The sequence below is a fragment of the Dendropsophus ebraccatus genome, chromosome 13 (genome assembly GCF_027789765.1).
Source record: "Dendropsophus ebraccatus isolate aDenEbr1 chromosome 13, aDenEbr1.pat, whole genome shotgun sequence".
Classification (NCBI taxonomy): domain Eukaryota; kingdom Metazoa; phylum Chordata; class Amphibia; order Anura; family Hylidae; genus Dendropsophus; species Dendropsophus ebraccatus.
The window spans coordinates 71,124,647-71,152,530 of NC_091466.1; the positions used below are offsets into that span (position 1 = coordinate 71,124,647).

The 27,884-nt window shown below is 44.5% G+C and overlaps 2 protein-coding genes across 2 annotated transcripts in view; one reads left to right on the plus strand and one right to left on the minus strand.

Moving 5' to 3' along the window:
- Nucleotides 1-27,884, plus strand: part of FANCM (FA complementation group M) — a 65,859-nt gene that overhangs the window by 6,063 nt on the left and 31,912 nt on the right. The gene's annotated exons all lie outside the window — the stretch shown is intronic.
- Nucleotides 1,091-27,345, minus strand: LOC138770359 (heme-binding protein 1-like). The gene is made up of 5 exons (XM_069949424.1): nucleotides 26,781-27,345; nucleotides 12,575-12,666; nucleotides 8,734-8,875; nucleotides 7,325-7,508; nucleotides 1,091-3,715 (listed from the first exon to the last, which is right to left on the minus strand). The coding sequence occupies exons 1-5, from the start codon at nucleotides 27,010-27,012 to the stop codon at nucleotides 3,544-3,546; spliced, it is 822 nt and encodes a 273-aa protein (XP_069805525.1). The 5' UTR covers nucleotides 27,013-27,345; the 3' UTR covers nucleotides 1,091-3,543.

Consider the following 27,884-nt stretch of genomic DNA (forward strand, 5'->3'; position numbering starts at 1 on the left):
TGCTGCGCGTGTAACCAGGAGGAAGAAGGAGCGCAGGAGAAGACCTGCAACATGGTTAGGTAATGTATGGTGTTTAAACAAGGGCTGCAAGGACATCGGTAGCAATGTCCTTGCAGCCCTCTCTAAACGATTATCGGGCTATGGAATAGACCCAGTAAACAGTAGATTGACGCTCGTTTACATAATTGATCGGGCCCCCATCGGCCCATGGAATAGGTCCCTAAAGTATTGATCAGTCCGTGTCTAAGTTTTAAGACCCATACCGATCAGGAGAACGAGCGGGGAGTGGACTGTGCTACAACTCTGTGTCAGTGAAGAGAGTCAGGCTCCATAGACTAAGGCTGGTATTACACGGAACGAGTATTGTTCGAAAAATCGTTAAATCGTTCGGATTTGAACGATAATCGTTTCATGTAATAGCAGGGAACGATTAAACGACAAACGAGAAATCGTTGATCGTTTAATTGGGCGAATGATTTCGGGTCGTTTTCCTTAGCAGTTGTTTTAGATCGTTTATCGTTAATCGTTAGCCGTGGAAAAATTGCTTGGTGTATAGTACCCTTACATTCTGAGCCTCACTGATCACGTGACACAGTGCTGGGAGAGGACTGCATTTAGCATGGTCCTCTCCCTACTCAATCTCACGATCTGTACAGGTCTGCACACTCAGACCCGGACCTATCAAAACTATTGACATGTTTCTATGCCATTTCAAAAGTTTTATTTCAAACGTTCTTGACACTTTAAGCTGGTTACACCTATTGATCGAACTCTTTGTGCTTGTAAAGAGAAAACTTTTAAGGTCAAATAAGAAGTGCCGATCTCCTAGATTGGCGCTCGTTTACTTAGCCTGTTACAAGCATTGTTTGTATAGCCCTTAAAGGGGTTGGGAGTTGCTATATACGCAGTAGACTAAGAGCAAAAGTTTGATGTGAACTCCCTGACCCATGGCAGTCACATGGCCGTCATGGAGCGGTGCTGCTGCCGTGCGGGGGTGAGGCTTACATCCGTCTTATCTGACGTGATATCCCACAGACCTGTTTTCTTCTATGTGTTGTGCTGTCCAGCGAGCAATCACAGTACAGGGCAAAGTATATTCTTTTATTTAAAGCGACAGCAACCAGCAACCAGCAAGCAGAATGAAGCGTCCACAGTTTATTCAAACATATAGATTTATCCAATAGCACACTCACTAAAATATATATATGTATGTAGCATAAATAAATACATCTGTATAGTCAGAGGACAGGAGCCTCTTTATTGTGGTGTCAGATTGTATTCTAGAAAAATCTGGATAATAATACTAGAGCTGAGATGGGAAATCATATAGAGCACAGGTGTCAAACTCACAGCCCTCCTCCAGCTGTTGCAAAACTACAATTTCCATCAAAAGCTAAAGCTTTGGCTGTCCAGGCATGGTGGGAATTGTAGTTTTGCAACAGCTGCAGGAGGGCTGTGAGTTTGTCCTCCTGTTATAGTGTGACCACTGCCAAGCCGCTCTGCCCCTTCTCTCTTTGAGATACTGATTTCTACCTAGTCCGTCTAACTTGATTTTTTTCTAGAAAAATCTGATTACTAGTGCAGAAATAGATGGGGAATGACATGGTTGACATTCAAACCTTTTAAATTAACGCAGCTGCTCTTGCAGTCGCGTAATCCATCCCGCCTCTAGTTGACTGTGTAAAGGCTGGGTTCACACTGAGTTTTTGATCATCCATTTTATAAAAAAAACACTGATGTATTTGTGTGCATCTGTTTTGACCCATTTTGTCATTGACTACCATTCTCAAAAAAAAACAACAGTTTTTTTAGTGTACTCAAAAACCTAGTCCACCACGTTTTTGTGTACGCTCTGTCTGTCAGCGCGCTTGGAGGGGATGATTGACAGGCAGAGAGGCCTGTTACTGGCCTCTCTCCCTGTTAATCTTGCTGACGAATGTGCTGACAGGCAGAGAGCGGTGACACGGACGGGGAGCCGCCCAGATAACTACCTCCCCGCCTTTGCCTGCCCTGGTTCATACGTTTTTTTTCCTCCTGTTACCTGTATATAGCTTCTGCTGCAGCTGTGGCTGGTACATGCCGCGGGCTGCTCAGGAGCTTTATACAGCCCTCCAGGGAACCTTATAGGCCCAATTGAACTGATAGGTTCCCTTTAATTCTTTGCTTTCCATGTGTATGGTGAAAAATTGTCAAAGGTCAAATGTAATCCTTAAAGTGAATCTGTCATCCTCTAACCACTTACCACCACTGAATAGTTCCCCGGCCACCACGCTGATACTATCTGGATGGTCCACCACCAGTGGATAGTTCCACCACTTCACTGTTTTCCCCGGCCACTACCCTGATACCATCTGGATGGTCACTGGTTCTGCTTAAATCTGTGGGTTTAGCTGACTCTTTTCTCACTTGTTTGAGGGCCTTAAAGGGTTATTCCAGCTAATAACATTTATCATCTATCACATGATCCCCAGGGGAGTCCATTGGAGTGGAGCACCAGTTGCCCATGTGTACTACCACTCTCATCATTATCTATGGGTGTGCCGGAGGTAGCGAAGTACACTAAACAATGAATAAAGAGTTGGTGTGCACGCTCAATTCCAACAGAAGACCTTGTATTCCTGTTCCAGAATTTGTCTGTAGTGGTAGGAATTTTTCTGGTGGAATGGAGCAGTGGTCACTCATGTCCAAAGCCGTTCCATCCATTGTCTATGGGAGTATTGGAGATAGCGGAGGACTGTGCTTGGCTATCTCCAACACCTCCGTAGATAATGAATACAGCAAAAGTGTACATGTGACTGCCACTCAGTTCCTTCGAAGTGGACTCAAGACCCTGTGGGGTTCCTAGTAGTTGGGCCCTCTGCAGTCATGGGACACTTATACCCTATTAAGTGTTATAGTCTGGACTACTCCTTTAAGCAGTATGCTTTCTCTTTAATGTAGTTCTTTAGCATAATATTTTTTATTTCTGAGAAAGCTTAATGGCAACCAATATGGCTGCTTTGAGATTCAGGAGGCTGAGAAGATTCGGTGATGAGCCGTATTGGTTGTCACCTTCTTTCTTTTTTATCAAACCTTTTGTCATCTGGCACACTCAATATGGAGTTTCCCAGAGCTTGTAACCCGTGCCCTGTAAACTTTCAAAACATCTATCCATCCTCCATCGCTTTAACGTGACTGATCTGTAAATGATAGACTGTGTAGTTCGTCGCCATTCACTAAGAGGTGAAGGATCGCTGGTTTTTCGTGTTGCGTCGAATACTGATCCTGAAAGAAGAGATGTGCGACTCTATAAGCGAATGTGCAGTTACCATCACAACCCTTAATAAAATCTAATGGGCTTATTAATGGAACCTGATTGGCTACTGCTGGTAAGTCTGCACGTGCACGTATGCGGCAGATCGCCCAGGAAAAGACCCTGGAGAACACTACCTGCACCCGCTCAGTGCTGGCCCAAAATGACTAGTAGCAGAAGTCACATGGCAACAGTGTCCACCGGGGCCGCCGCTATTCATTCGCTCAGGAGCATGTTCCATCTGTACAACGTTAAGGCCTCTGCAGGAACCAGATTTCGTTCCGTCTGTTGGCTGCTGCTGGGTTTGTGTATCCCGCAATGATAAAGGTGTCCTGCAAGCACAGGTCCGGAGACTCTAACAGCTCGGCCAGCAAGGAGATTTCATGCATAATGGACTCTTCGTTGGTTGCTCCATTGAATGCTCTGCAAGAAGAAAAAATTGTGGTTACATTTAGCTTCAACCATGGAGGTACAATCTTTCCCATCTGGATGTTACAATTGTCTGGTGGAAAAAAAATTGTGGAAACTATATATGGCTGCAGAAGGACTAACCAATAGATCACTATTGCTGACCTAAAGGAGTTCTCGAAGACTATTGATGACCCATCTTATCGGATGTTACGAGGATTGGTTAATGTCGTTGTTGCCGATCACCACCTTTTGTTGTTTACCAGAAATGACTCCATACTTCCGATAGTGGCTATAGCTGGTATTACGGCTCACTGCAGCTCAGACTAATCCAGAGGAATGGGGCTAAGCTCCAGTTAGAGCTACTACCAAAAGCCCAGGGCTGTTCCTTGTACACAGTTCTCTTTAGTCAGCTAATCAGCAATGGTGCTGAGGATCAGTTTTCCATCAGTCCGATATATTGGTGGCCTATCCATGTTGTAGTGTAAGAGATTGTCATGGTGTCCACTATGCCCTGCATGGAAGATCTCCTTCCATTAAGTTTCTATGGACCAAATGCAGCCTAGAGAAGCAAGACCATGGATGTTCAAAGTGCTGGACTCAAGATTAGAAGACTTCATGAAGTCAGTAAGGAATTATTGGTGGTGGTACCCTTTAAACATTGCTACTAGTAGAAACTGAAAGACATGCAGGGCCACCTCTATACTAAAAATCGGACCAGGTCAAACTTGGTTCTCAGGATAAATGGGTCCAGCTAGTAGAGATCAGTGTTGTCCTCATAATTCTGGACACAATGGGTCCTCCAGACCAGGAGACGCTCTTTTCATTTTGGCCAAGTGATGAAGACCCTGAACAGAATTTCCTGAAAATTGTTTTTCTAAAGTGAACAACCCCTTAAATAAATAAAGAAAAGTCATACATAAAGTAAATATATAACGTTATATTGGAGACCATGACAGTGCTGAAAAGACTCCACAGGAAGAAATCTCAGATTTTAGAAAATTTTTTTTTTGTATTATAGAAAAATACCTTTTTTTTCCAATTAGATTTTTATCCTGGCAGGCTGCCAAGAATATGGATTACATGTCCAGCACAAGACAGTCAGCTGATAGTCTTGTGTTTCTGCCCACTCTCTGATATCCTGATTACTTTACAAGACTTTGACTCAAGTCTACTTGCAAGCGCGTCCGTTTTCCAAAACTATAAAGTGGGAAACATAAGGGTCATTCAGCACTGTGGAGTCTGTTCTCTAAAACCTATAAGACTATTATTGCGCCCACCCAGGTCATACAGGTGCCACCTGTAATGCCCATATGGTTGTCCCTTTATAGCCCTCAGGTCTAGTCTCCTGTGGATAGATATGGAGCTCTTGGATACTGTAGAGTGGTTGACTATAGTACTGCTCTAGCAATAGGCTGATCATGGGGTATCCACATTTAAAGGGTTTATCAAGGACTTTTAAAGTTGAACTTTTGCCTGGTAAACAAAGAAAATCATGTGGTCTCTTAAATCAGCTTATTGCTGGTAGTGCCAGGAGTCTGACCCCCCACTGATCCCAAAGCTGGCCATACATATGTTAGATAAGTGCCTTGACAAGGTTGTTGAAATGTTAAAAAAATAAATAAAAAAAATTGACAACCCCCTTTAAGAAGCAGTTCCAGTGGAGATTAGTGTTATGATTAGAGCTTTTGCTGTATCTGCATTATAAGTCACACTACGTAAACCAATGCACTTACTTGACTCCCGACTGTAGAGCCACTTGTGCCAGTAAAGGAAATGAAAGAGACGCAATGAGTGAAATAAATTAAGTTGAGGTTGAAAGTAATTTATTTGGAGGAATGGAACTGGGTCATCTCTTTATTGCTTTTTGTTGGGCGAGTGGGTTGTCTATTAAATATATATATATTTTTTTTTTTCCGAGAGCATTTAGTAGTCATTTAATAACCTCCGCACATTGTGATTACATTCATAAGGGGGTAACTAGATGTTCTCGCCGTGCATTTTATTACTTTTTTTTTATTTTTTTATTCCCGTAACCAAGGGTGTCTTTGTTCATCATTACAGAGCCTTGAATACGAGTCCTTCGTGTCGGGTCACTTAGACCCTTGTCTTATTGAAACCCACTAATTGTCTGAAATCTCAAAGTGTTCCTCTTGAAAGATCGGAGAAGTGGATTGTCGAAATGTGCTAATCACGTTGGCCTTGTTCTCGTAAGAGAGAGCTGCATGCAACGGCCACATGCCGGCCATAGCGATCATAAACCATTAGGGCTTTCATATTCTTATTCCCGAATAACCTATCCTAAATAAGAAATATAAGACGACTAAGTGGCCGTCAGGGCCTTTGAATGATGCTCTTGCGAAGGGATTAAACTCTTGATTTGTAAAGCCACAAATGCTCAGCTTGAACCTTTTTTGTATTTTTTTTGTATATCTTAAATCCTCCTTTAGAGGTGTGTGTGTGTGTATATACAGAGCCCTTTTTTTAGATATGGAATTGTTCTTTTACAGCTACTAGTTTTTGAATAGGAAAAGTTGGTGATCAAGAAAAGAGAAGCACCGTAAGTAGTTTGGAGAGCAGTGGTACATGCAAGATGCTCAGCGCTGCCTCCTATTATTGGTTCTAAAGTGTTTAATTTGCAACAAGTTTAAGTACCATGTCCTTTTTTTTTTTATACCCTTTAAAAATAAAACCAGAACATTTTTTGACTTGTTTGGGGTCCAGGTGCTCAACCCCACCCCCAGTAATAACTATAACAGCAGGTGTAATGAGTGTGCGATTTTTAACAAGTAACGATAAACGATCGCAAACAAGATTGTTTATCGTTAACCTGAAATCGTTCACCATATTACACAGAACGATAATCGTTAGTTGCGATCGTTACTATGTTCGTTATTGCGATCGTTACTATGATAGTTTACTCTTTCTGATCCCAGCAAAACAATGGACAATGAGCAATTACACTGAACGATTAGTGAATAAATGCAAAACTTGAGCGAACGAATGTGGAATTACAGTGAATGATTAGCCAACAATTAACGATAATTTTAGGCTCAGATCTACATCAACGACATACAATTTTTCGATCATTGCCTGCAATTACACAGAACGATTATCGTTAAAATTCGAACGATTTATTTTTTTTGCACGATAATCGTCCCGTGTAATAGAGTCCTAAGGGCTTCTCTTCTCGTTTTGCTTGTGAGAGATGGGGAGAAAAACTCTTGGCCACACACCCATCCCACCTTCTAGCAATTCTTGTTGGTCTAAACACCCAGAGTGTGGCCAAACAAATCAACTTTTTAGATGTGTCCGCCAAGCTCCCCTATTTAAGCAATACTTGCTGACAATGTATATGGTGCTCTCCTGACTCTTGTAGGGGAGAGAAGTATTGGGTATGTTGGATTTCAGTATGTCTGATCCTTTTGTTCTTGATGAGATAAGTTGCCTCCAGTGGTGTCTGTTATCGTCTTTCTCGTTATGGCGACCTACCCTCTACAATTGCTAATGCCGCCGATCTAGTTCATTCTGTATTGCTACTGTATATGCTACTATCCACATCACGGTTATAATAGTGCTATTAATCCAACCACCCTTTATTAAAGGCTTAACTAGAAACTCTACCTAGAGAAGACTACTGTAGCTGGCCACTCCTCAATGAAGATTTCCGCATCTGTAGGTTGAGGTGGGTCATCCTGAAGGTGGTTTGGGATGTAATAAGCCACTGTCACCGACCGTGTGAGTCCGGTTCTTGCTTCGTCAGTGTGCACTGTTGTTAGAATTGGGATACTCATGCCCAGGTATAGGCCTAGGAACAAAAAAAATCCACTAAGGTCATTGTAAAGTGGTAAGGTCATGGTAAAATGAAGCTGGCAATACGTTGTGATTAGAGATGAGCGAACCGGGTTCGGGATCGAGTCCATCCGAAACCGAACGATCGGTATTTGATTAGCGGGGGCTGCAGAAGTTGGATAAAGCTCTTAAGGTTGTCTGGAAAACATGGATACAGCCAATGACTATATCCATGTTTTCCACATAGCCTTAGGGCTTTATCCAACTTCAGCAGCCACCGCTTATCAAATGGCGAAAGTTCGTATGGACTCGAGCATGCTCCAGGTTCGCTCATCTCTAGTTGTGATGTCCACTGCTGCACTGTTATGGCTATTTTTTAATTTGTGTTCTAACCCCTAATTGTTTCTATTGGTGTAGTCAGCTATTATATGGATTAAAGAGATATTCCACTCAAACATAACTCTTCATAGTGAGACTAACAGTTTATTCCATACTTGTTGTTATCGATTCAGTCTCCTTTCCCCAGGTCTGAGCTGCTGCTTTCTGCTGAAGACACACAAATCTGTTTGTGAGCTTTTTTTCCCTGTCTCCCCCTCCTCCCCCTCCCTTCTGAGACGACTGATGTAAACAAGTCCCTGGCAGGCTTTATCTGCAACATAGCTGTAGCTTCTTTGTAATGCTCTGGGGGATAATCATAATGAATTAATCAGCAATTTGACCTCAGATTAACCCTCCCAGCATTACAAAAAAACTACAATGAGATAAAGCCAGCCAGGGACTTGTTTACATCAGCCAACACATAAGGGAGGGGGAGACAGAGAAAAAAGCTCACACACAGATTTTTGTGTTTTCAGCAGAAAGCAGCAGCTCAGAACTGGGGTAAGGAGATGGAATAGATAATAACAAGTATGGAAAGAATTGTTAGTCTCACCATGGGCAGCAACATATCAAAAGTTATGTGAAGTTTCTGCACTAATGACTTGATTTTACCGCAATTTAAAGGCCAGGGTCACTCTCAGCAGGCTATGTTGTGTATTGCAGCCCCTATAAGTAAACTGCAATACCAGACATGACCCCTAGTGGCTCTGTCTTTTGGATATAGAAAAAAAAAAAAAAACTGTTTTCAACTAATATGATGCAACTTAAAGAAATACTTGGCGCTGTGCCCAAAGATTTACATTCCTAGTTCCAGTTGTCTCGCCACGGCCTAGTGTTGCATTAACCCATCAGTATTCTCTTACCTGAGGAGTTCTGTTCACAGATGTATCTCATGAGCTTCATGAACCCCATGCATATACTCTGCTCGTACCGCTCTTCGCTCATCTTGATACAAGCCCATTTGGCTTTTCCATATTGTCTCTTCTCATACAAGACTTCTCCACACTATCGGAAAGACGGCAAAAGTTTAGTAGGTTACTGTAGTAATATGGTGTGTATTGCTGCTATTATGTTATGAGACAACCTACCCGCCACCCTGAGTTCTTTGATTTTTTTTTTTACAGCCTTTTTATGGATGAGTAGGATTTTTAGGCAGTAAGTGGTTTATAGGACTGGCCATAGACAAGATCCCTCAATATGAGACAATTAAACACTGTATTAAAGGGGAACTATCAGGCAGGTTAGACGAATCTAACCTGCTCATATGTCCCTATCTCACAGGAGACTCGGAGGAGGAAGGTAAGTGTCTGTGGCTGCTGGAGAGGATGATGGCAGGGGGGGTGTCCAGTTACCCTCCAGTGCCCTGTGTCCCTCAGTGTCCCCCTGCCATCATCCTCTCCAGCAGCCACAGTCCGCCCAGCTTTGGGAGTCGGGTCGTGACATCACCATTTTATCCAGGAAGTGACATCACCATGTTATCCAGGAAGTGACATCACCATGTTATCCAGGAAGTGAAACCTTGATGCAGTAGTAAGTGCAGGAAAAAAAGCACTTTATAAGGATTTCCCATAATAAGTGTATATTAATGATTTGTATAACTTTTGTGGGGGGGGCAATACAACACTTTAATAAAAAATTTTGCTGGACTTCTCCTTTAAGGTTAAGTGGTGTACAGTGCTGAACCAGTGCTTCATCCGGCATATTTGCTCCCCATGTCCATTGAGTCAAAAAAAAAGAAAACCCTGCATGCAGCAGGACATGTGTGTCACTCTTTCGGGCCATTTAAAAAAATATATATTTTAGGAACCATTGACTTACTTAAAGGCATTAAAAAAACATCACCCCTTTCTTTTAGAGAAAACACAACTCTTGTCTCCAGTTCAGGTGCGGTTTGCAATTAGGCTACATTCACTTCAATGGAACTGAGCAGCAAAACCTGTACCCAAACTGGAGACAAGTGGTGCTGTCTCTGGAAGAAAGTGGCCATGTTCTTCTAGCGCTGGATAACCCCTTTTAAGTAATCTAAATAATAATTTTGTACCCCCTGAGGGTTCCTCTATAACCATAAATATATATATATATATATATATATATATATATATATATATATATATATATATAATATATATACACAGTTGTCTTTGCTCCCTGTATTCGGTGTATATGCTATCTGATCTGCTATAACACACACAGCTGGCAGGATAATTATTTGTTCTGGACTTGCGCTGTATACATTCATCACTGATGTAAGTCCTCAATTATATAAGATGATTTAATTTAGCAGAGAACATTGCAAACATTTAAAGGTTTCGCTGATTTGGGAAACAACCAAATTGGTAGTTAATATGTAAGGGCATATTCACACAGCCTTCTTCCTTCCACTCGTAACCTTACTTTCTCTTTCAATGTGTTTCGCTAACAACACATACCTTTTTGATAAGCACTGTGTGTCATTCTTAATTTCCCCTGTGGTGGCGCTGCAGGAACGTTTAACACTTAAAGGGAAAGTGTCATTAGAAAATGGCCTATTTTGTTTAAATCAAGTTTTTATATTAAACATATTTTTTTTTTTTTTTTCCCCTCTAATTATCTGTTTTAGTTTCTATAGTTTAAAATAATCCTGCCATCGTGCATTTTATTTATTCTCACCACTAGGTGTAAAACTAAGCAGAGACTTCCTGTTATGTATGTGATGATAGGGAGGAGGCTGCAGTAAAGTGATCTGTACAGAATTACAGCACTAGTATAATATTATAGCAGCCCCCTGTGGTTATGGTGCGTTTACACAGGCAGATTTATCTGACAGATTTTGGAAGCCAAAGCCAGGAATGGATTTGAAAGAAGGAGAAAGCTCAGTCTTTCCTTCATGACCCCTTCCCTGTTTATGGTCTGTTCCTGGCTTTGGCTTCAAAAATCTGTCAGATAAATCTGACTGTGTAAACTCATCATTACAGAGTGCTCTCAATAATGTGTTACATTTATCTTAAGGGGACAGACTGTCTATTGTTGTCTATGTTCATGAGGCTTGCCATAAAGCATATCCCTAAATGCTGTTACAAACTGCTCAGGCATGATGGGCGTTCTATACTTCTTATACTTTGGTTGCAGTATCCCTTTAAGTGCGGAGTGCACTGAACTCGCTCACACTTGCCGTAATATTTATTTAGCAGAGCGCCCCGTCACCTGACCTACAAACTTATGTGCCTGCTTAGGAAAACAAGGCGAGTGCTCAGCGCGGTATTAGAGATTGCCATAATCTCATTTCCTGCTCAGAGATTCTTATGCAAAGTACATAAAAACAACCACAGAAGACTTCAGACAGAATTTTTCTTTATTGAATGTTCACAAACTACAATACTAAAACTCAAAGAAAAAAAACACAGGAAAGGAGCGTGATCTTTGTATGTCGGCCAAGTCCTGCACTCGAGATGAGCGAATCTGCTGTTATAGTTACTGAATGTGACGCATCGACGGTCAATCTGCTCCAATTTCCAAGTCGCAATTTGGTTTTTCAAAAAAATTGATGGTTGATTGATTAAAGGGTTATTCTGGCCTCTTTGTAAAAATGAATATGCTGGTGGGGTTGGGGTGGGGGTGGGGGAGGGGTAGGAAAAAACACCTACCTTACTTGCCTAGGCCTGGTTTCTATATTATAAAATAATCCTGCCAGCGTGCAGTTTTTATTCTCACCACTAGGTTTAAAACTAAGCGGAGACTTCCTCTTTTGTATGTGATGATAGGGAGGAGGCTGCAGTAAAGTGATCTGTACAGAATTACAGCAACATGTGACATTTCTCCTCTTCCTGCAGCACTTGGAGCAGGATCATGCCACTCAGCCAATCGTGTCCTCTCATGGCCAGTGGTTTGCTGAGTGGGATGGTCCTGCTCCCAGGGGCTCATTTTGAAACCAGGAAAAAGGGAGAGGATCGGGGAACTAGAGCTAGATATCTTATCTTTTAAAGGGGTTGTCCAGCGAAAATCTTTTTCTTTCAAATCAACTGGTGTCAGAAAGTTATATAGATTTGTAATTTACTTCCATTAAAAAAATCTCAAGTCTTCCCATACTTATCAGCTGCTGTATGTCCTGCAGGAAACGTTTTATTTTCAGTCTGACACAGTGCTCTCTGCTGCAACCTCTGGCTGAGACAGCAATTATCTATAGCAGGAGAGGTTTTCTTTGGGGACTCTTCGAAAACCAGAGATTTCAGCAGAGAGCACAGTGTCAGACTGAAAATAAAACAACATTTCCTGCATCACATACAGCAGCTAATAAGTATAGGAAGACTTGAGATTATTATTTTTTTTTTTATAGAAGTAAATTACAAATCTATATAACTTTCTGATTTGAAAGAGAGTTTTTTGCTGGACAACCCTATTAGGACCCGTTCACACAAGCAGATGTGATGAGCTGAATGAGAGTTCATAGGAATCCCATCATTGGCCAATGTATAAGGTTTGTATGAGTGACTCCAATCCTGGCGGCTAAAACTATCCATGTATTTCAAGGGCATTTAATTGTAATACCTGTCCTCTTCAGCAGGGGCGCTGTTTACCGAGGGTTTTGTCATTGGGAGCTTTATTTTGAAGTGCTTATGATTTGTCTATATGTGTATATATATAATATATAATATATATATAGACATGTATATGGAGTTTGCTAGGATACCTATATTTTTTTTCCCCAATCAAATATTAAAAAGTTACCTTTTCTTTGCAGCCCAATAGCAGGAAGGGAACCGTCTGCCGCTCTTCTGTCCGACCGTTTCTTGTTAACTGTTGAATGGGTTCTGCCATATCTATAATATAGGGGGGGGGGGGGATAATTAGAATAATAAGGAAAATTAATAGAGTTTTCCAATTTACAAGAGGGTGTAGTATGCTTGTCATCCATGTTGGAGCTTCTTACCCCAAGTGACAACTGCTTTGTTTGCTTTTATGCTGTAATGGGAACCAGTGACCCTCCAGCTCTAGCAAAACTACAGTTCCCGTCATGCCAAAGCTTTGGCTGTCTAGGCATGTTGGGAATGAAAGTTTTGCAGCAGCTGTAGGGTCCCAGGCGGTCCCCATCCCTGTGTAACACCATATAAAAGTTTTAGCGCTCTACATACTGTAGTAACCTCAGCAGCATCAATGGAAACGTAAACTGGAAAACTTGATGCCGTTGTATAGTTTTATAGTTTTTGTTTTCTTTGGACTGTGGACATTCGATAAACCTCCCATAGTGATTATTTTGCCTCCAGCCACTGCCAGGAACATCCTAAGACCGAGAGCTGCTAATCTCATTGAGATATTCAGGTCATGTCGGCATTAAGTGCCGCCTAATAACCAACGCGTTTCATCTGATTCACAGAAATTAACCACTTCCCTGCGTCGTAATAATTTTATTACCAGCTATTAACTACAACAGATGTTACACGTTCTACAACTTCTGTCAGCTACGTATGGGGGGGCTGGGGGCTTGGAGGAAGAAATTGATCCAATGGTTGCATTAAAGGGGTTATCCAGCGCTACAAAAACATGGCCACTTTCCCCCTACTGTTGTCTCCAGTTTGGGTGGGGTTTTGAAACTCAGTTCCATTGAAGTAAATGGAGCTTAATTGCAAACCGCACCTGAACTGGAGACAACAGTAGGGGGAAAAGTGGCCATGTTTTTGTAGCGCTGGATAACCCCTTTAAAGCGACGGCTATTAGGTGGTCAGGAGACCCTTACAATTACCACTATTGGACTCGGCAAGAAATTTTAATAATTCTTTTAAAACTATATCTCTACAAAACGGCGCAACGGAGTAGTTAGCCCTATTGCCTCATACAAGCAGCTTGTATGTGTGAACCTGTTCTCTCTAAAGGGGTTAACTGGCCCTTATGATAGTCCGTCAATATTAGGTTGTTGAGGATACCGCTCCCAGCACCCTAGTTGGTCAGCAGCCTGAAGGAGACCCTCATAAAAATGCCGCAGCAATTATACTTGCATCTCCGAGGTACTGCTGTATTATCTCATTAAAGTCATTGGGGCAACGCTTCCGAGCCACGTGCTCATGTATACAGTATGTGAGAAGACATCTAAAAAATCGAACGTGGATATCCAGGATTAAGCATACCTGTGAATAGAATAAACTTTTATTGGTTGGGGACCTAGTGTCCAGAAGAAAGAGAGCTGTGTCTAGAAGACCAGAGCAGCGCCATAGACCTAACATAGTGAGTATGGCCTGGTTACGTGGCACAGAGCCGGGACAGAACTCACTAGGCATGCACTTCTTCCATCTCCTTCTCGTGATCGGTTGGGGTCTGAACCATAAAAACGTTTGGTATGCCTCTATGCTATAGCAAAGGTTGACCACTTTTCAGACTGCCCAATTAATAATGTAAATGAGTGCCGATTTGCTAGATAATTGTTTAGCAAGGACTGCATAGACATCGTTAGTGATGTCCATGCAGCCCTTGCCCTGAACTGTTAATACATTACCTCTCGATGGTACCGGTTTTCTCCACCCCCCCCCCCCCTCTGCTTGCTGTCCAGTGCCGCAGCTGCAGCTTCAGAACGGGTCTCTGAGCTGACAGGCCGCTTAGCCAATCACTGGCTTGGATTGCCCTGGCCAGTGATTAGCGGAGCAACCTGTCAGCTCAGAGACCCGTTGTGAAGCTGTGGCACAGTGCCAAGAAGCAAGCAGAGGGCATGAGAAGGTAAAGTATAACTGTTTAATCAGTAGTTGGCTACATGCAGTGATGTGCCGTCGGCGGCCGATGACTTTGGTGTCAAACGATTAGCCGATGATCAATGTCATCAGTTGACCGTTGTCTCTGTTACACGGAGCGATAATCAGCCGAATCTACCTGCTCCGTGTAATAGGGCCTTAGAGGTCCCCATACACTTTATACTTTTCGACACTTCCATCATCAATATACCATGTATGAGGCTGTCCTGACCATCTGGAATGATGGAAAATCACCGGCCAACCCCTTTGTTTCTGTAGAGATAAGCCATAGCCGTAGCTCTCTCGCTACAGCTTACTCCCTTCCCTCAGCTGAGCTGAATGTCCCTATCTATGGGGAGGATGGGGGTCCGTTGGGAAAGATAACTATGGCCAAACCGCCTAGGACATGAGGTAAGGCAACACTTAAAGTAGCTCTCCACCAGAACTTGGCTCCTTCTGAGAATTTATGTGAGTGAGTAGAACCTTAGGACTTCTCAAAGATAAGTGTTAGTAATCGCTGCATTTGGAAATCTCCAAGTAGAAAGCTCATCTGTGCCAACGTCAGTCTACGAGATGGGTCTTGTGAAGACTTTCCATACTACTCTGTGCAGTACAATGGCCTCCAGTCCCGAGAGCAGGAACAAGAACAATTTTTGGTACGATTTGGGAAGAAAGTGAGGATGTTTGTTCACCCAACCTTGGGATGCCCTCTAATTAATCCTGTGCCACTTTAAGAAGATGGCCAAGAGGAAGGAAACCTGCCGTACCAGTTCCACATGATCTTATCTGATAGACTGGGCAGGGCTGGGCGTCCCTCCAAAGTCAAGCATCTTCTTTGGAAATCACCTCTTCTCCGCAAACACGCCCATAACATCTCTATCGTAATTTAACGTCTTCTGGTAATTACAGGTTCCCCTTCAGGCGTCTTATCACCTTGGATAACCTCATCTTTTAATAATTGGGGGTTTGTAAAACTCACCCGTATATAACTTCATATCTCTCGTATACGTCTAGTTTTATTAGTTCCTTTTCAAATGCTCCATAGTTTCCTAGAGATCCGGGTGGGTATAGGCAGTCAAGGTGTGACTTTATTATGTAATAAACTTTGTACTGTCTGCGGCCTCGGGCAAGATTTAGATTTTATTCCACCCTGCCGGATGCATATCAGGTCCCTCTATGTTGAGTGCCTCCCTTCCAAGGGTCCTGCATGGTTTATAGGGCACAGAAATTGGTGACCCTTCATACTCCATTGCTGAACAGTCTGCCCCCTATGGAGTTTCCCAATCTCTATGGAACCAAGTTCCTTTTCTATAATTCTGCCGGATCTGAAGGTTCTGATACTTTTTAATGTGCTCCACCAATCCTACTACTAAATAGAAGGGGGCAAAACTGGTTTCAGTGGCTCATGTCTTACGTTAAGTATTGGTCAAAAACCATATTTGCTAAGATCAGGATTGTCATAGACTGAAGTACGTGATGTCGACTGGACCAGCCAACCTTCTATTATTTATACAGTGGCCTCCTGGTGAATTATTTTTTATTTTTTTTGGGAGTAGAAAAGATTAGGCAAAAGATTGCAACCTTCCTGGTTCCTTGTTCCCATGGAAGATATGTTGCTGATAGGAGTCTGGCAGCAGCCTGTTCCTGTTGAAATAAACTTGATAGCCCAGCTGAGCGTACGTATTCATTTTGGAATGGAACAACCCATTGACTGGCCCCAAATCTCCATGTCAATTGCAGGACGAGGAGCAGCAAACAGTGTTTTGGCTTCTTCAAACCGCTGATCAGTGGTGGTGCCCAGCGACATACCCACACTGATATGATATTCATTTTAAGAAGGCCAGAAAACCCCTTTAAGTGACCACTTTAAAGTTACCTAACATTGTCAGCAGTTTGGAACCTGAATTACATCTGACAGATTCCCTTTAAATGCCTTCATTGATTCTCCTTCAAGCATCTTCAGAACTTTGTGTAACCCCATCTTCTAATAATAGAGGGTTTGTAGAACACGATACCTTTTATATAGGAGTTTTTGTTAGTCTGTGGGATGTCCATACCTCATGTCTGTCGCTGAGATAGATATATATATAATTTTTTCCCCCCGTTTTTGCTCACTCCAATGTGCCAGACATTCCAGGGAATCCACATAGTTATAGGGCACTGCGGGGAGGCCTGGAATCTGTGGCCCATTCCTGAAAGGGGGTGTGCTGAATGTGTCTGCTGCTTGAGGAGGGATCCCTATGGAGTAGTCACATCTTTATTATGCCATAGAAGAACTAACCCTTTGCTGTTACATCCAACCCCTTCAGCCTCTTTCTCTGGCAGCCACAATCCGGAGGTCCCGGTGGTACTTCAGTATATCCTCCTCTCATCCTGTACTATAGAGTTCTGCATTCGGCTTCCATGTACTCGGCTGGCATAGAGTCCACACAGGGTGGGTTATTATGGGCCGAGAGGTAATGCAGATACCTGTTCCTGCTGTAAGAAGATGGAGGTGGTCTTTCTTGTCTCTCTTACCAGTCCTAAGACCCATCTTCCTGAAGGCACGAGGGACAACCTTCCTTCTCCTATGAGTTGGTTAAGACTAGGATTACATGAACAATGGGGGACTATGTAGTGCTCTGTCTACACGACCACCATGAAGAACAACATTAACCCTGCGTAGTTACAATGCACACAATTGCATTTTAATCTCAAAAAATTCACTATTCTCACTATACTCACTATTGCGCAAGATATTGACCCTTTCTGGGCTTAAAACTGCTGCTATTGGCATTAAGGGGAACTCTGGTCTTTTTTTTTTTTTTTTACTTTTAAATCAACTGTTGTCAGAAATGTATATACAGTTGTAATTTACGTCTATTTAGCAGGAAGTGGTGAATTATTTCCTGTCTGACACAGTGCTCTCTGCTGCCACCTCTGTTCATGTCAGAAACTGCCCAGAGCAGGAGAGGTTTTCTAGGGGGATTTGCTGCTACTCTGGACAGTTCCTGACATGGACAGAGATGGCAGCATAGAGTACTGTCAGACTGGAGAGAATACATCACTTCATGCAGGACATACAGCAGCTGATAAGTGCTGGAAGACTGGAGATTTTTAAATAGAGGTAAATTACAAACTTTTCCGCACCAGTCGATTTTTTTTAAAATTTTTTTAAAATTATCACTTTATAAACGTAAAAAGTTTTGATTGGTTGGGGTCCAGGTGTTCAGACCCAGTCCAGCCACGAGATAGGTCTGGGTCTTGTTGCAGGAGTTGGGCTCCATTGTTTTAATATGTAACCTGACAGAGTGAAGTGCACACCCACACGCTTCTCCTGCCTCTATCTAGTAGTTGCTTCTTCAGGCATCGGGCATCCTTGCTGAAAAATACATTGCATTACATACGGCCTGGTATCATCTGCACCTTATAGCCATCACAACTTGTCATTGGCTGGCGCTAAAAGGGTTAACACGCTGATCCCTATAGCGGGGATCTAGCTAAGTACTGTAAATAATTGATGGTTGTCATGGGCTTTGGTAGACATACACAGCTCTGCATTAGCCAGGTGTATGTATAGGCGCCCCTGTCCTTGCCACATACGGCTATAGTGAAGCATTACATATGCTAGGTGCACAGATGTAGCAGAGCTGAATGCTTAGTGATTGATGGCTGAATAAAGACAGCCTGAGATACATGGGCTTGCATTGCAGGATTGTATACAGGGGATGCTTGCACTAGTAGTACTACTCACTATTACCTTGTGTTGTAAACGAAGGACGGACCCCCTCCCACAATCCCTCTCCACCTTACACTGGAGCACAGTGAAGTGACACTTAGGCTTTGGCGATTGTTTTCATCCTTCCCGTTCCCTCTGACGTATGACTGACGCACTCAGGGAAAATTGCCTTGTTAATTGTTAGTACACAGAGTTAATTCTGTGACGTCTTCAAGAGCTTCTCCTAAAGTATAATCCTACCAGGACCCGAAGAATGGCGGACTAACATGTTCTCTAGGTAATTGATCTCCCCCTCAAACCTGTGGCCCTCCAGCTGATGCAAAACTACAACTCCCAGCATGCCGGGGCAGCTAAAGCTTTGGCTGTTCAGGCATGATGGGAGTTGTAGTTTTGCAACAGCTGGAGGGCCAAGGTTCCCTACCCCTGCCCCAACTTGTGCAAAACTACAACTCCTAGCATGCTGCTGGTGCAGGTGTTCTTGTTTTGCAGCAGCTGTAAATAGCTTTTCTATATGATTGGCAACAAAGCCACAATTTATTGCCTGTTTTTTTTAGGATAGACCATCAGTATCCATATGGGGGTCATACTGCTGAAACTCCCATAGATCAGCTGATTGACGAGGTCAGTGCCTGCATGTAAGTGCTGCAGCTTCTTTATAACACCATACAATAGGTAGTTGTTACATCTGGTCCTATACCTCATTCCATTAAAGGGGTTGTCCAGCGAATATCTTTTTCTTTCAAATCAGCTGGTTTTAGAGAGTTATATAGATTTGTAATTTACTTCTATTTAAAAATCTCCAGTCTTCTAGTTCTTATCAGCTGCTGTATGTCCTGAAGCAAGTGGTGTATTCTCTCCAGTCTGACACAGTGCTCTCTGCTGCCACCTCTGTCCATGTCAGGGACTGTCTATAGACATAGGAAACCTTCCCTGCTCTGGACAGTTCATGACATGTACAGAGGTGGCAGCAGAGAGCACTGTGTCAGACTGGAAAGCATACACCACTTCCTTCATGATAAACAGCAGCTGATAAGTATGGTGAGACTTTCAAATTTTTAAAAAGAAGTGAATTACAATTCTTTATAACTTTCTGAAACCAGTTGATTTGAAAGAGAAAGATTTTTGGTGGATAATATCTTGAATTGGACAAGCTGCAATACTTTGTACAGCCACTACCCAGTTTATGGCGCTGCAGTTCTCCAATCAGCTGATCAACAGTGGTAGTAAGGCCCCCTCTTGATAGGATATCAAAGTAAAAAAAAAAATGGATCATGGTTTTCTTAAAGGGATGTTCTTACATTTCATACTAGTTTCTCCCTTTCACCTGTACGACCTACATTCTCTAGTCTGATTCTTTTAAGTGCGTTCTAATTCCTTACAGTCATCAGATAAAACTATAAGATTTCCTCATAGAAGGAAGGACGGGATTGTAAATGTATTGTTCACTTTAATACACGGCAAAGAGATTTTCAGCGATTTCCCTCAAATCCTCTTATTGTAGCAGCTGGCACATGGAGCGGCTCCTGGGCTCGTAATTCAGGGGCCTGAATGGTTTTACAGCGCACGGGATCAGCGTCCAAGGTCAGCGAACGCACTCGATGGCATCTCCCAAGTGTTATCTGTGCTGTGCGCTCCCCATTGAGGTGACAGCAGGGTTGGATAAGTGCTTTCTGCCGAATGAATCCGCCGCGCTAATGCTGGAGACCTGCCAAAGTCTCTGTCCACACACGGGGTAAAGGAACATGCAGCCGAGACCAGTGTGGAGTTTATATTCTCTTTTTGCTGTGATAAGAGGTGCATTCATTATTTAAAGGGGTACGCCGAGGATTTTTTTTTTTCTCTTAAAGTGTCACTTTAATTTATTTTTTTTTTTGCAGAAATCAATAGTACAGCCGATTTTAAGAAACTCTGTTAATGGGTTTATTAGCCGAAAAATGCATTTTTATCATGAAAAAGCAGTTTGAAGCTATCCCCCCTGTCTTCATGATTTTCTATGGAGAGAGGAGGGGTGGAGGGAGATGAGGCACCAAAATATAACAACAAAGAGTTAATTTACAGCTACATCACCGGGCTCTCTCCTCTGAAGTCAGCACTGACCTCTCTGACCTCTGAATAGACGCTTTCATACAGTTCCCGCTGTGTAATCCTTTGTTCTCTGCTGTCGACTAATCTCCCTCCTCCCCACTCCATAGAACAGACAGGGCTCGACTGATGTAAAAGAGTCGAGATTTCCTGATAATGAGCAGTGAATGAGAGAGAGGAGGGAGGGGGGGGGGGACCTGCGGAAAGTCTTTGTGAATGCAGATAATGGCAGATTTGCCTAATAAACCCAATTACAACGTTTCTTAAAATCGCCTGCACTATTGATTTCTGGAAAAAACAAATGACAGTGACACTTTAAGGGGCATCTGGATGTTGGCAAGCTCAGTACTCATCCCTGTATTACAGGAATGCTGGCCACACATGCTCGGTGCACTCCATTCATCCCAGGGGACACTTCACCTTCAGTCTTGGGCTGGACCCTCACCATCGGCCGGTTCTCCTCTTATCCTGTGAGTAGGGAATACCTCTTGAGATTGGCTAGCCTACCTATCTACCTATTTGCTAGCCTACCTATCCATACAAGTGTCTGTGAATGTGCTGGGGATGAGGGACCCTCATAATTCAGTGAATGGGACTGAGGTGACTCCTCAGCAATAACTACCTGCAGGCATAATAAGGGGGGCTCAGTGCTGGCTGGAATCATTGTGGCTTTTATTAGTTATAAAAATAATAATCCTGTTGCTTTGTCCTCTTCTCGCTCTGGTAATGGCCGTAATTATCATCATTACATTGCACCATAGGGAGGGCGGGCAGGTCTCGGGGGTCGGGGAGCTGATGTGATATCTCATCTGAGGAGGTGCTCACCTTCTATAGTCCTGGTGTCTCCTGGATTTGGGTTCCCCTTTAAAGTGGTCTTCCCATCTCAGGTTAAATTAAATATTCTTGTAAATCCGTTCATTTAGCAAACTTGTCCCTCCCATTGTTGACAGCTTGTTGTCTAGGTTACCGACTACCACTCTGCTCTAAAAGCAGTGGTATGGCCGGTGTGTATATATCTATTATAGAGCGGTACTGTATATTCTGTTCACTATAGCTATATATACAGCAGCCAGACCACTGCATTCAGAGCAGAGTGGTGGTCGGTAACCTAGACACTGAGCTGTAAACAATGAAAGGGAAAGAGCAGCATATCAGGAGATTTTGGTGAGTTTGGCTAACCAGGTGGCAGGTGATAGGGGAAGAAAGTACCCCATCCTTCACCACCAGTCTGGCTGCTGTTTTTTCTCTTCTTCCCATTTAAAACACATCAGAGATAAGCGTACATTGTGATGATGGTGGGTGGGGGATTGGAGGGAAATCTTACAACCAAGTGTGTATGGGGGGCTAGAAAGAGACAGTGCCCTTGGAGAGGGTGAGCATTAGAGATGAGCGAACCTGGAGCATGCTGGAGTCCATCCCAACCCGATCGTTCAGCATTTGATTAGCGGTGGCTGCTGAAGTTGGATAAAGCCCTAAGGCTATGTGGAAAACATGGATATACTCATTGGCTGTATCCATTTTTCCAGACAACCTTAGAGCTTTATCCAACTTCAGCAGCCCCCGCTAATCAAATGCCGAACGTTTGGGCTCGGATAGATTCGAGCATGCTCCAGGTTCGCTCATCTCTAGTGAGCATGCATAAGTATGGGGCGGGGGGGGGGGGGGGGGGGGGAGGGAGAGCTGTAGGCTGATCTGAGCATGCATAAGTATGGGGGGAGAGAGCTGTAGGCTGATCTGAGCATGCATGAGTATGGGGGGAGAGAGCTGTAGGCTGATCTGAGCATGCATGAGTATGGGGGGAGAGAGCTGTAGGCTGATCTGAGCGTGCATGAGTGTGGGGGGGGGGAGGGGGAGAGCTGTAGGCTGATCTGACCATGCATGAGTATGGGGGGGGAGAGAGCTGTAGGCTGATCTGACCATGCATGAGTATGGGGGGGGGGGGGGGAGAGCTGTAGGCTGATCTGAGCGTGCATGAGTATGGGGGGGGGAGAGCTGTAGGCTGATCTGAGCATGCATGAGCATGGGGGGGAGAGAGCTGTAGGCTGATCTGAGCATGCATGAGTATTGGGGGGGGGAGAGAGCTGTAGGCTGAGCTGAGCATGCATGAGTATGGGGGGGGGGGGAGAGAGCTGTAGGCTGAGCTGAGCATGCATGAGTATGGGGGGGGGGAGAGAGCTGTAGGCTGAGCTGAGCATGCATGAGTATGGGGGGGGGAGAGAGCTGTAGGCTGAGCTGAGCATGCATGAGTATGGGGGGGGGGAGAGAGCTGTAGGCTGATACGAGTATGGGGGGGGGAGAGAGCTGTAGGCTTATCTGAGCGTGCATGAGTATGGGGGGGGAGAGCTGTAGGCTGATCTGAGCATGCATGAGTATGGGGGAAGAGAGCTGTAGGCTGATCTGAGCATGCATGAGTATGGGGGGGGAGAGCTGTAGGCTGATCTGAGCATGCATGAGTATGGGGGGGGGGGAGAGAGCTGTAGGCTGATCTGAGCATGCATGAGTATGGGGGGGGGAGAGCTGTAGGCTGATCTGAGCATGCATGAGTATGGGGGAAGAGAGCTGTAGGCTGAGCTGAGCATGCATGAGTATGGGGGGGAGAGAGCTGTAGGCTGATCTGAGCGTGCATGAGTATGGGGGGGGGGAGAGCTGTAGGCTGATCTGAGCATGCATGAGTATGGGGGAAGAGAGCTGTAGGCTGAGCTGAGCATGCATGAGTATGGGGGGGGAGAGAGCTGTAGGCTGATCTGACCATGCATGAGTATGGGGGGGGAGAGAGCTGTAGGCTGATCTGAGCATGCATGAGTATGGGGGGGGGGGGGAGAGAGCTGTAGGCTGATCTGAGCATGCATTAGTGTGGGGGAAGAGAGCTGTAGGCTGATCTGAGCATGCATGAGTATGGGGGGGGGAGAGAGCTGTAGGCTGAGCTGAGCATGCATGAGTATGGGGGGGGAGAGAGCTGTAGGCTGATCTGAGCATGCATGAGTATCGGGGGGGGGGAGAGCTGTAGGCTGATCTGAGCATGCATGAGTATGGGGGAAGAGAGCTGTAGGCTGATCTGAGCATGCATGAGTATCGGGGGGGGAGAGCTGTAAGCTGAGCATGCATGAGTATGGGGGGGAAGAGAGCTGTAGGCTGAGCTGAGCATGCATGAGTATGGGGGGGGGAGAGCTGTAGGCTGATCTGAGCATGCATGAGTATGGGGGAAGAGAGCTGTAGGCTGAGCTGAGCATGCATTAGTATGGGGGAAGAGAGCTGTAGGCTGAGCTGAGCATGCATGAGTATGGGGGGGAGAGAGCTGTAGGCTGATCTGAGCATGCATTAGTATGGGGGGAGAGAGCTGTAGGCTGGTCTGAGCATGCATGAGTATGGGGGGAGAGAGCTGTAGGCTGATCTGAGCATGCATGAGTATGGGGGAAGAGAGCTGTAGGCTGATCTGAGCATGCATTAGTATGGGGGGAGAGAGCTGTAGGCTGGTCTGAGCATGCATGAGTATGGGGGGGGGGGGGTAGTGGTTTGAGAGACAGTTCTGTTGGCTGGAGGAGGGGTCAGGGTAGAATGCTTAGCCAGGGCAAGACTGCATGTATATGGGAAGGGATACAGTGAGCTGTTGGCTATGCTATCTTATCCTATGCTATCCTATGAGTATAGAGTTTGGGGGGGCGGAATGTTGTAGAAAAAAGATTGTTTAACCATGGCTATTAGTATTCTTAAAGATGAAGGAACCTCAAGCACATTTGGCTCTGTCCTAATCAGTGAATCCGTGGATTTGATTACCGGTGACTCGAGAAGTTGGACGCAGCGTTAGAGAGTCTTGAAATGCATGGATACGGCCTCTGACCTCTGACTGTATCCATGTTTTCCAGGCAGCTTTAGGGCTTCATCCAACTTCTTTGGCCATTGAGCGTGCATGTGTATGGAGAAGGGGGATCAAAAGGGAGAGCTGTTGGCTGGACTGAGCATGCATGAGTATCTGGGTAGATTGCCTGAGTGTTTCTTTGGGATGAGCACACGCATGTATTTGTGGAGATAGAAAGCTGTTGGCCAAGCTGAGCATGTATGTGTATGGATGAGATCGGGAAAGAGCATGTATGTGTATGGGGGAGATCGGGAAAGAGCATGTATGTGTATGGGGGAGATGGGGAAAGAGCATGTATGTGTATGGGGGAGATCGGGAAAGAGCATGTATGTGTATGGGGGAGATGGGGAAAGAGCATGTATGTGTATGGGGGAGATCGGGAAAGAGCATGTATGTGTATGGGGGAGATGGGGAAAGAGCATGTATGTGTATGGGGGAGATCGGGAAAGAGCATGTATGCGTATGGGGGAGATCGGGAAAGAGCATGTATGCGTATGGGGGAGATCGGGAAAGAGCATGTATGCGTATGGGGGAGATCGGGAAAGAGCATGTATGCGTATGGGGGAGATCGGGAAAGAGCATGTATGTGTATGGGGGAGATGGGGAAAGAGCATGTATGTGGATGGGGGAGATCGGGAAAGAGCATGTATGTGTATGGGGGAGATGGGGAAAGTGCATGTATGTGTATGGGGGAGATCGGGAAAGAGCATGTATGTGTATGGGGGAGATGGGGAAAGAGCATGTATGTGTATGGGGGAGATCGGGAAAGAGCATGTATGCGTATGGGGGAGATCGGGAAAGAGCATGTATGCGTATGGGGGAGATGGGGAAAGAGCATGTATGCGTATGGGGGAGATGGGGAAAGAGCATGTATGCGTATGGGGGAGATGGGGAAAGAGCATGTATGCGTATGGGGGAGATGGGGAAAGAGCATGTATGCGTATGGGGGAGATGGGGAAAGAGCATGTATGTGTATGGGGGAGATGGGGAAAGAGCATGTATGTGGATGGGGGAGATGGGGAAAGAGCATGTATGTGGATGGGGGAGATGGGGAAAGAGCATGTATGTGGATGGGGGAGATCGGGAAAGAGCATGTATGTGGATGGGGGAGATGGGGAAAGAGCATGTATGTGGATGGGGGACATCGGGAAAGAGCATGTATGTGGATGGGGGAGATCGGGAAAGAGCATGTATGTGGATGGGGAGATCGGGAAAGAGTGTTTATCCAGGCTGAGCTTGTATGTGTATGGGGGGATTAGGAGAGGGACAAGGCACTGTGTACTGACCTGAGCATGCATGTATGTGTATTTGTGTATGTATGTGTGTTTATGTATGTGTATTTGTCTGTATTTGTGTATGTATGTGTATTTTCGTGTATGTATGCATATTTATTGGTGTATGTATTTCTGTATGTTTTGTGAATGTGTTTGTGTATGTATAAGTGTATGGATGTGTTTCTGTGTATTTGTTTATGGATGCATATTTTTATGTATGTGTGTTTGTGTGTATATGTATGTGTATTTGTGTATGGATGCATGTTTATTTATTTTTGTGTTTACGTATGTAATATTTGTTTTATGGATGTGTATGTATTTCTGTATGTATGTTTGTGTATGTATAATTGTATACATGGATGTGTATTTGTCACACACATCACACCCATAGGGAGCTGGGATGGATGGAGTTGTTTGTCAGGGACCTCGGGGCACTCGCCGACACTTTCTATAACAAAATAGTCTGATACTTTTATTTCTCAATATCATTGGCAAGCACAGAAACGTCAGACAGCGCTTCATATCTCAGCTTCCTAAGCTCCTGAGCACTCATACCATTGGACTGGGGGAGAACGCCAAGGACCAGTAGCCGCCATATAGCTACAGTGGTGAGAAGGAAGACCAGCCGCTTTATCCTTGCAGAGGGGAGGTGGTCACTTCTGGTCCCAGACGTGGCGCGGAGCGAATAAGCTCTATGATGTAAATCCTGTGTTAATAGACTTACATGTGTATTGGGGGATGCCGCCTATACGCTAAAGAAGCTTGTTTTTTGTCAGGGCAATAGTCTGTACCAATCCTTAGCTCTCCAACTGTTGCAAAACTACAACTCCCAGCATGCCCTGTCAGGGCATGCAGGGAGTTGTAGTTTTGCAACAGCTGGAGCGGTACAAGTTTAAAAATCAAAGTGTGGCTCTGCAGCTGTTGGGAAACTACAACTCCCATCATGCCCTGGCAGCCATAGCATAGGCAGTGAATGAAAACTTTCTTGCTCACACATTTACAATGTATCACAGAGCATAGACTAGACAGGATACAATTTTAGCAAATAATCCGGTCTGAGAACCATTAACCCCGTATAGCAATCTACTTTATAATAAATAGACGTATACTATAACTGTGTTCTATTACTGTCGGCGATGGACGGTGCCGTATGCTTATACAATGTATTAAAGTATCAACTGTACGTGAACCAGGAAGTTCAGGATGAACAAAGCTTAAACGTTACATCCAGACAGACTGCTATAGCGGTGAGACCAGACGTGCGACTATCGTAAGCCATGGTCCTTACCATTTGGCACCTCCACCTGATGTCCTCTCGCCACGGTCTGCCAGTAGTTGAGCAGCCGGTCCTGTTCTCCGTCTTCCATGGGTTCCGCTTCCTCCTCGACGCTTCCGTTGCTGTTATACGCCGAGTCGGACCCCAACTCGTCCGTCATGTTTTCCAAGTCGTCTAAAGTGATCATGCCGGCCGCCGCGGGCTCCTGCACCCCTCCGCTCATCCTACATCCTTCACGTTGCATTTTTGTTTTCCCCCTCCGTCCGCTTATCTATAATCCAGAACTATCCTGGAATCCAGTCTAGAACCCTCCACCTCTCCAAGCTTAGAACGTAAGTTTAGAACGATGGGGAGGTAGTATAACTGGTTACGACTTAACCTGTCTAGACTCCGCTAGAGCTGTGGGTCTACCCAGAATGCTGTGCTGTAGAACCAACAGTGGTCTAGGCAAAGTTGTGTGCACTTGTAGTGGGAAGAAGAGTTCTAAGCAGGACTAGGTGTATGATATTCCCTTCCTTCCTCTCTCCCGCCCCTGTCACTACCAGGACGCGGACTTTTAACAGTGCTCAGTGCTGCTGCATCTCCCAGCAGCTGCTTTTAAAAGCTGAGCTTCAGAGGAGGCGTGCAGGAAGCCCCGGAGGGAGGGGAGAGGCAAATACATAGACACATGCTCTGTCAGGTGGGGGGAGGAGAGCGCTGTCAACTGCACTTTAACTCTGCCCGTGCCAGATCCCTGAGGGCGCTTACATCTACCAATGTAGCAGGACTGAGTTTGTCATGGAGGCTGCCATGTGTCCAGTATACCTGCAGTCAAAGATGATGGGATATTGTACAATTGCTGTCAATTGTTCTGCGACAAATTCTGCTCTGCTACGTTTGCACTAGGGATATTCTAAGATATGTATGTGTGCGAGTGCAGAAAGTGATTCCTAGCTGCTGCATAACTACAACTCCCAGCATGCTGTCATAGAGAAAATTTACTTCTTAGGGCGGTTTTCCCTAATCGGATACAAGACTAGGGGCCCTATTACACGGGACGATTATTGTGTGAAAAATCATTATATCGTTCGAATTTAAATGATAGTCGTTCTGTGTAATTGCAGGCAACGATCGAAA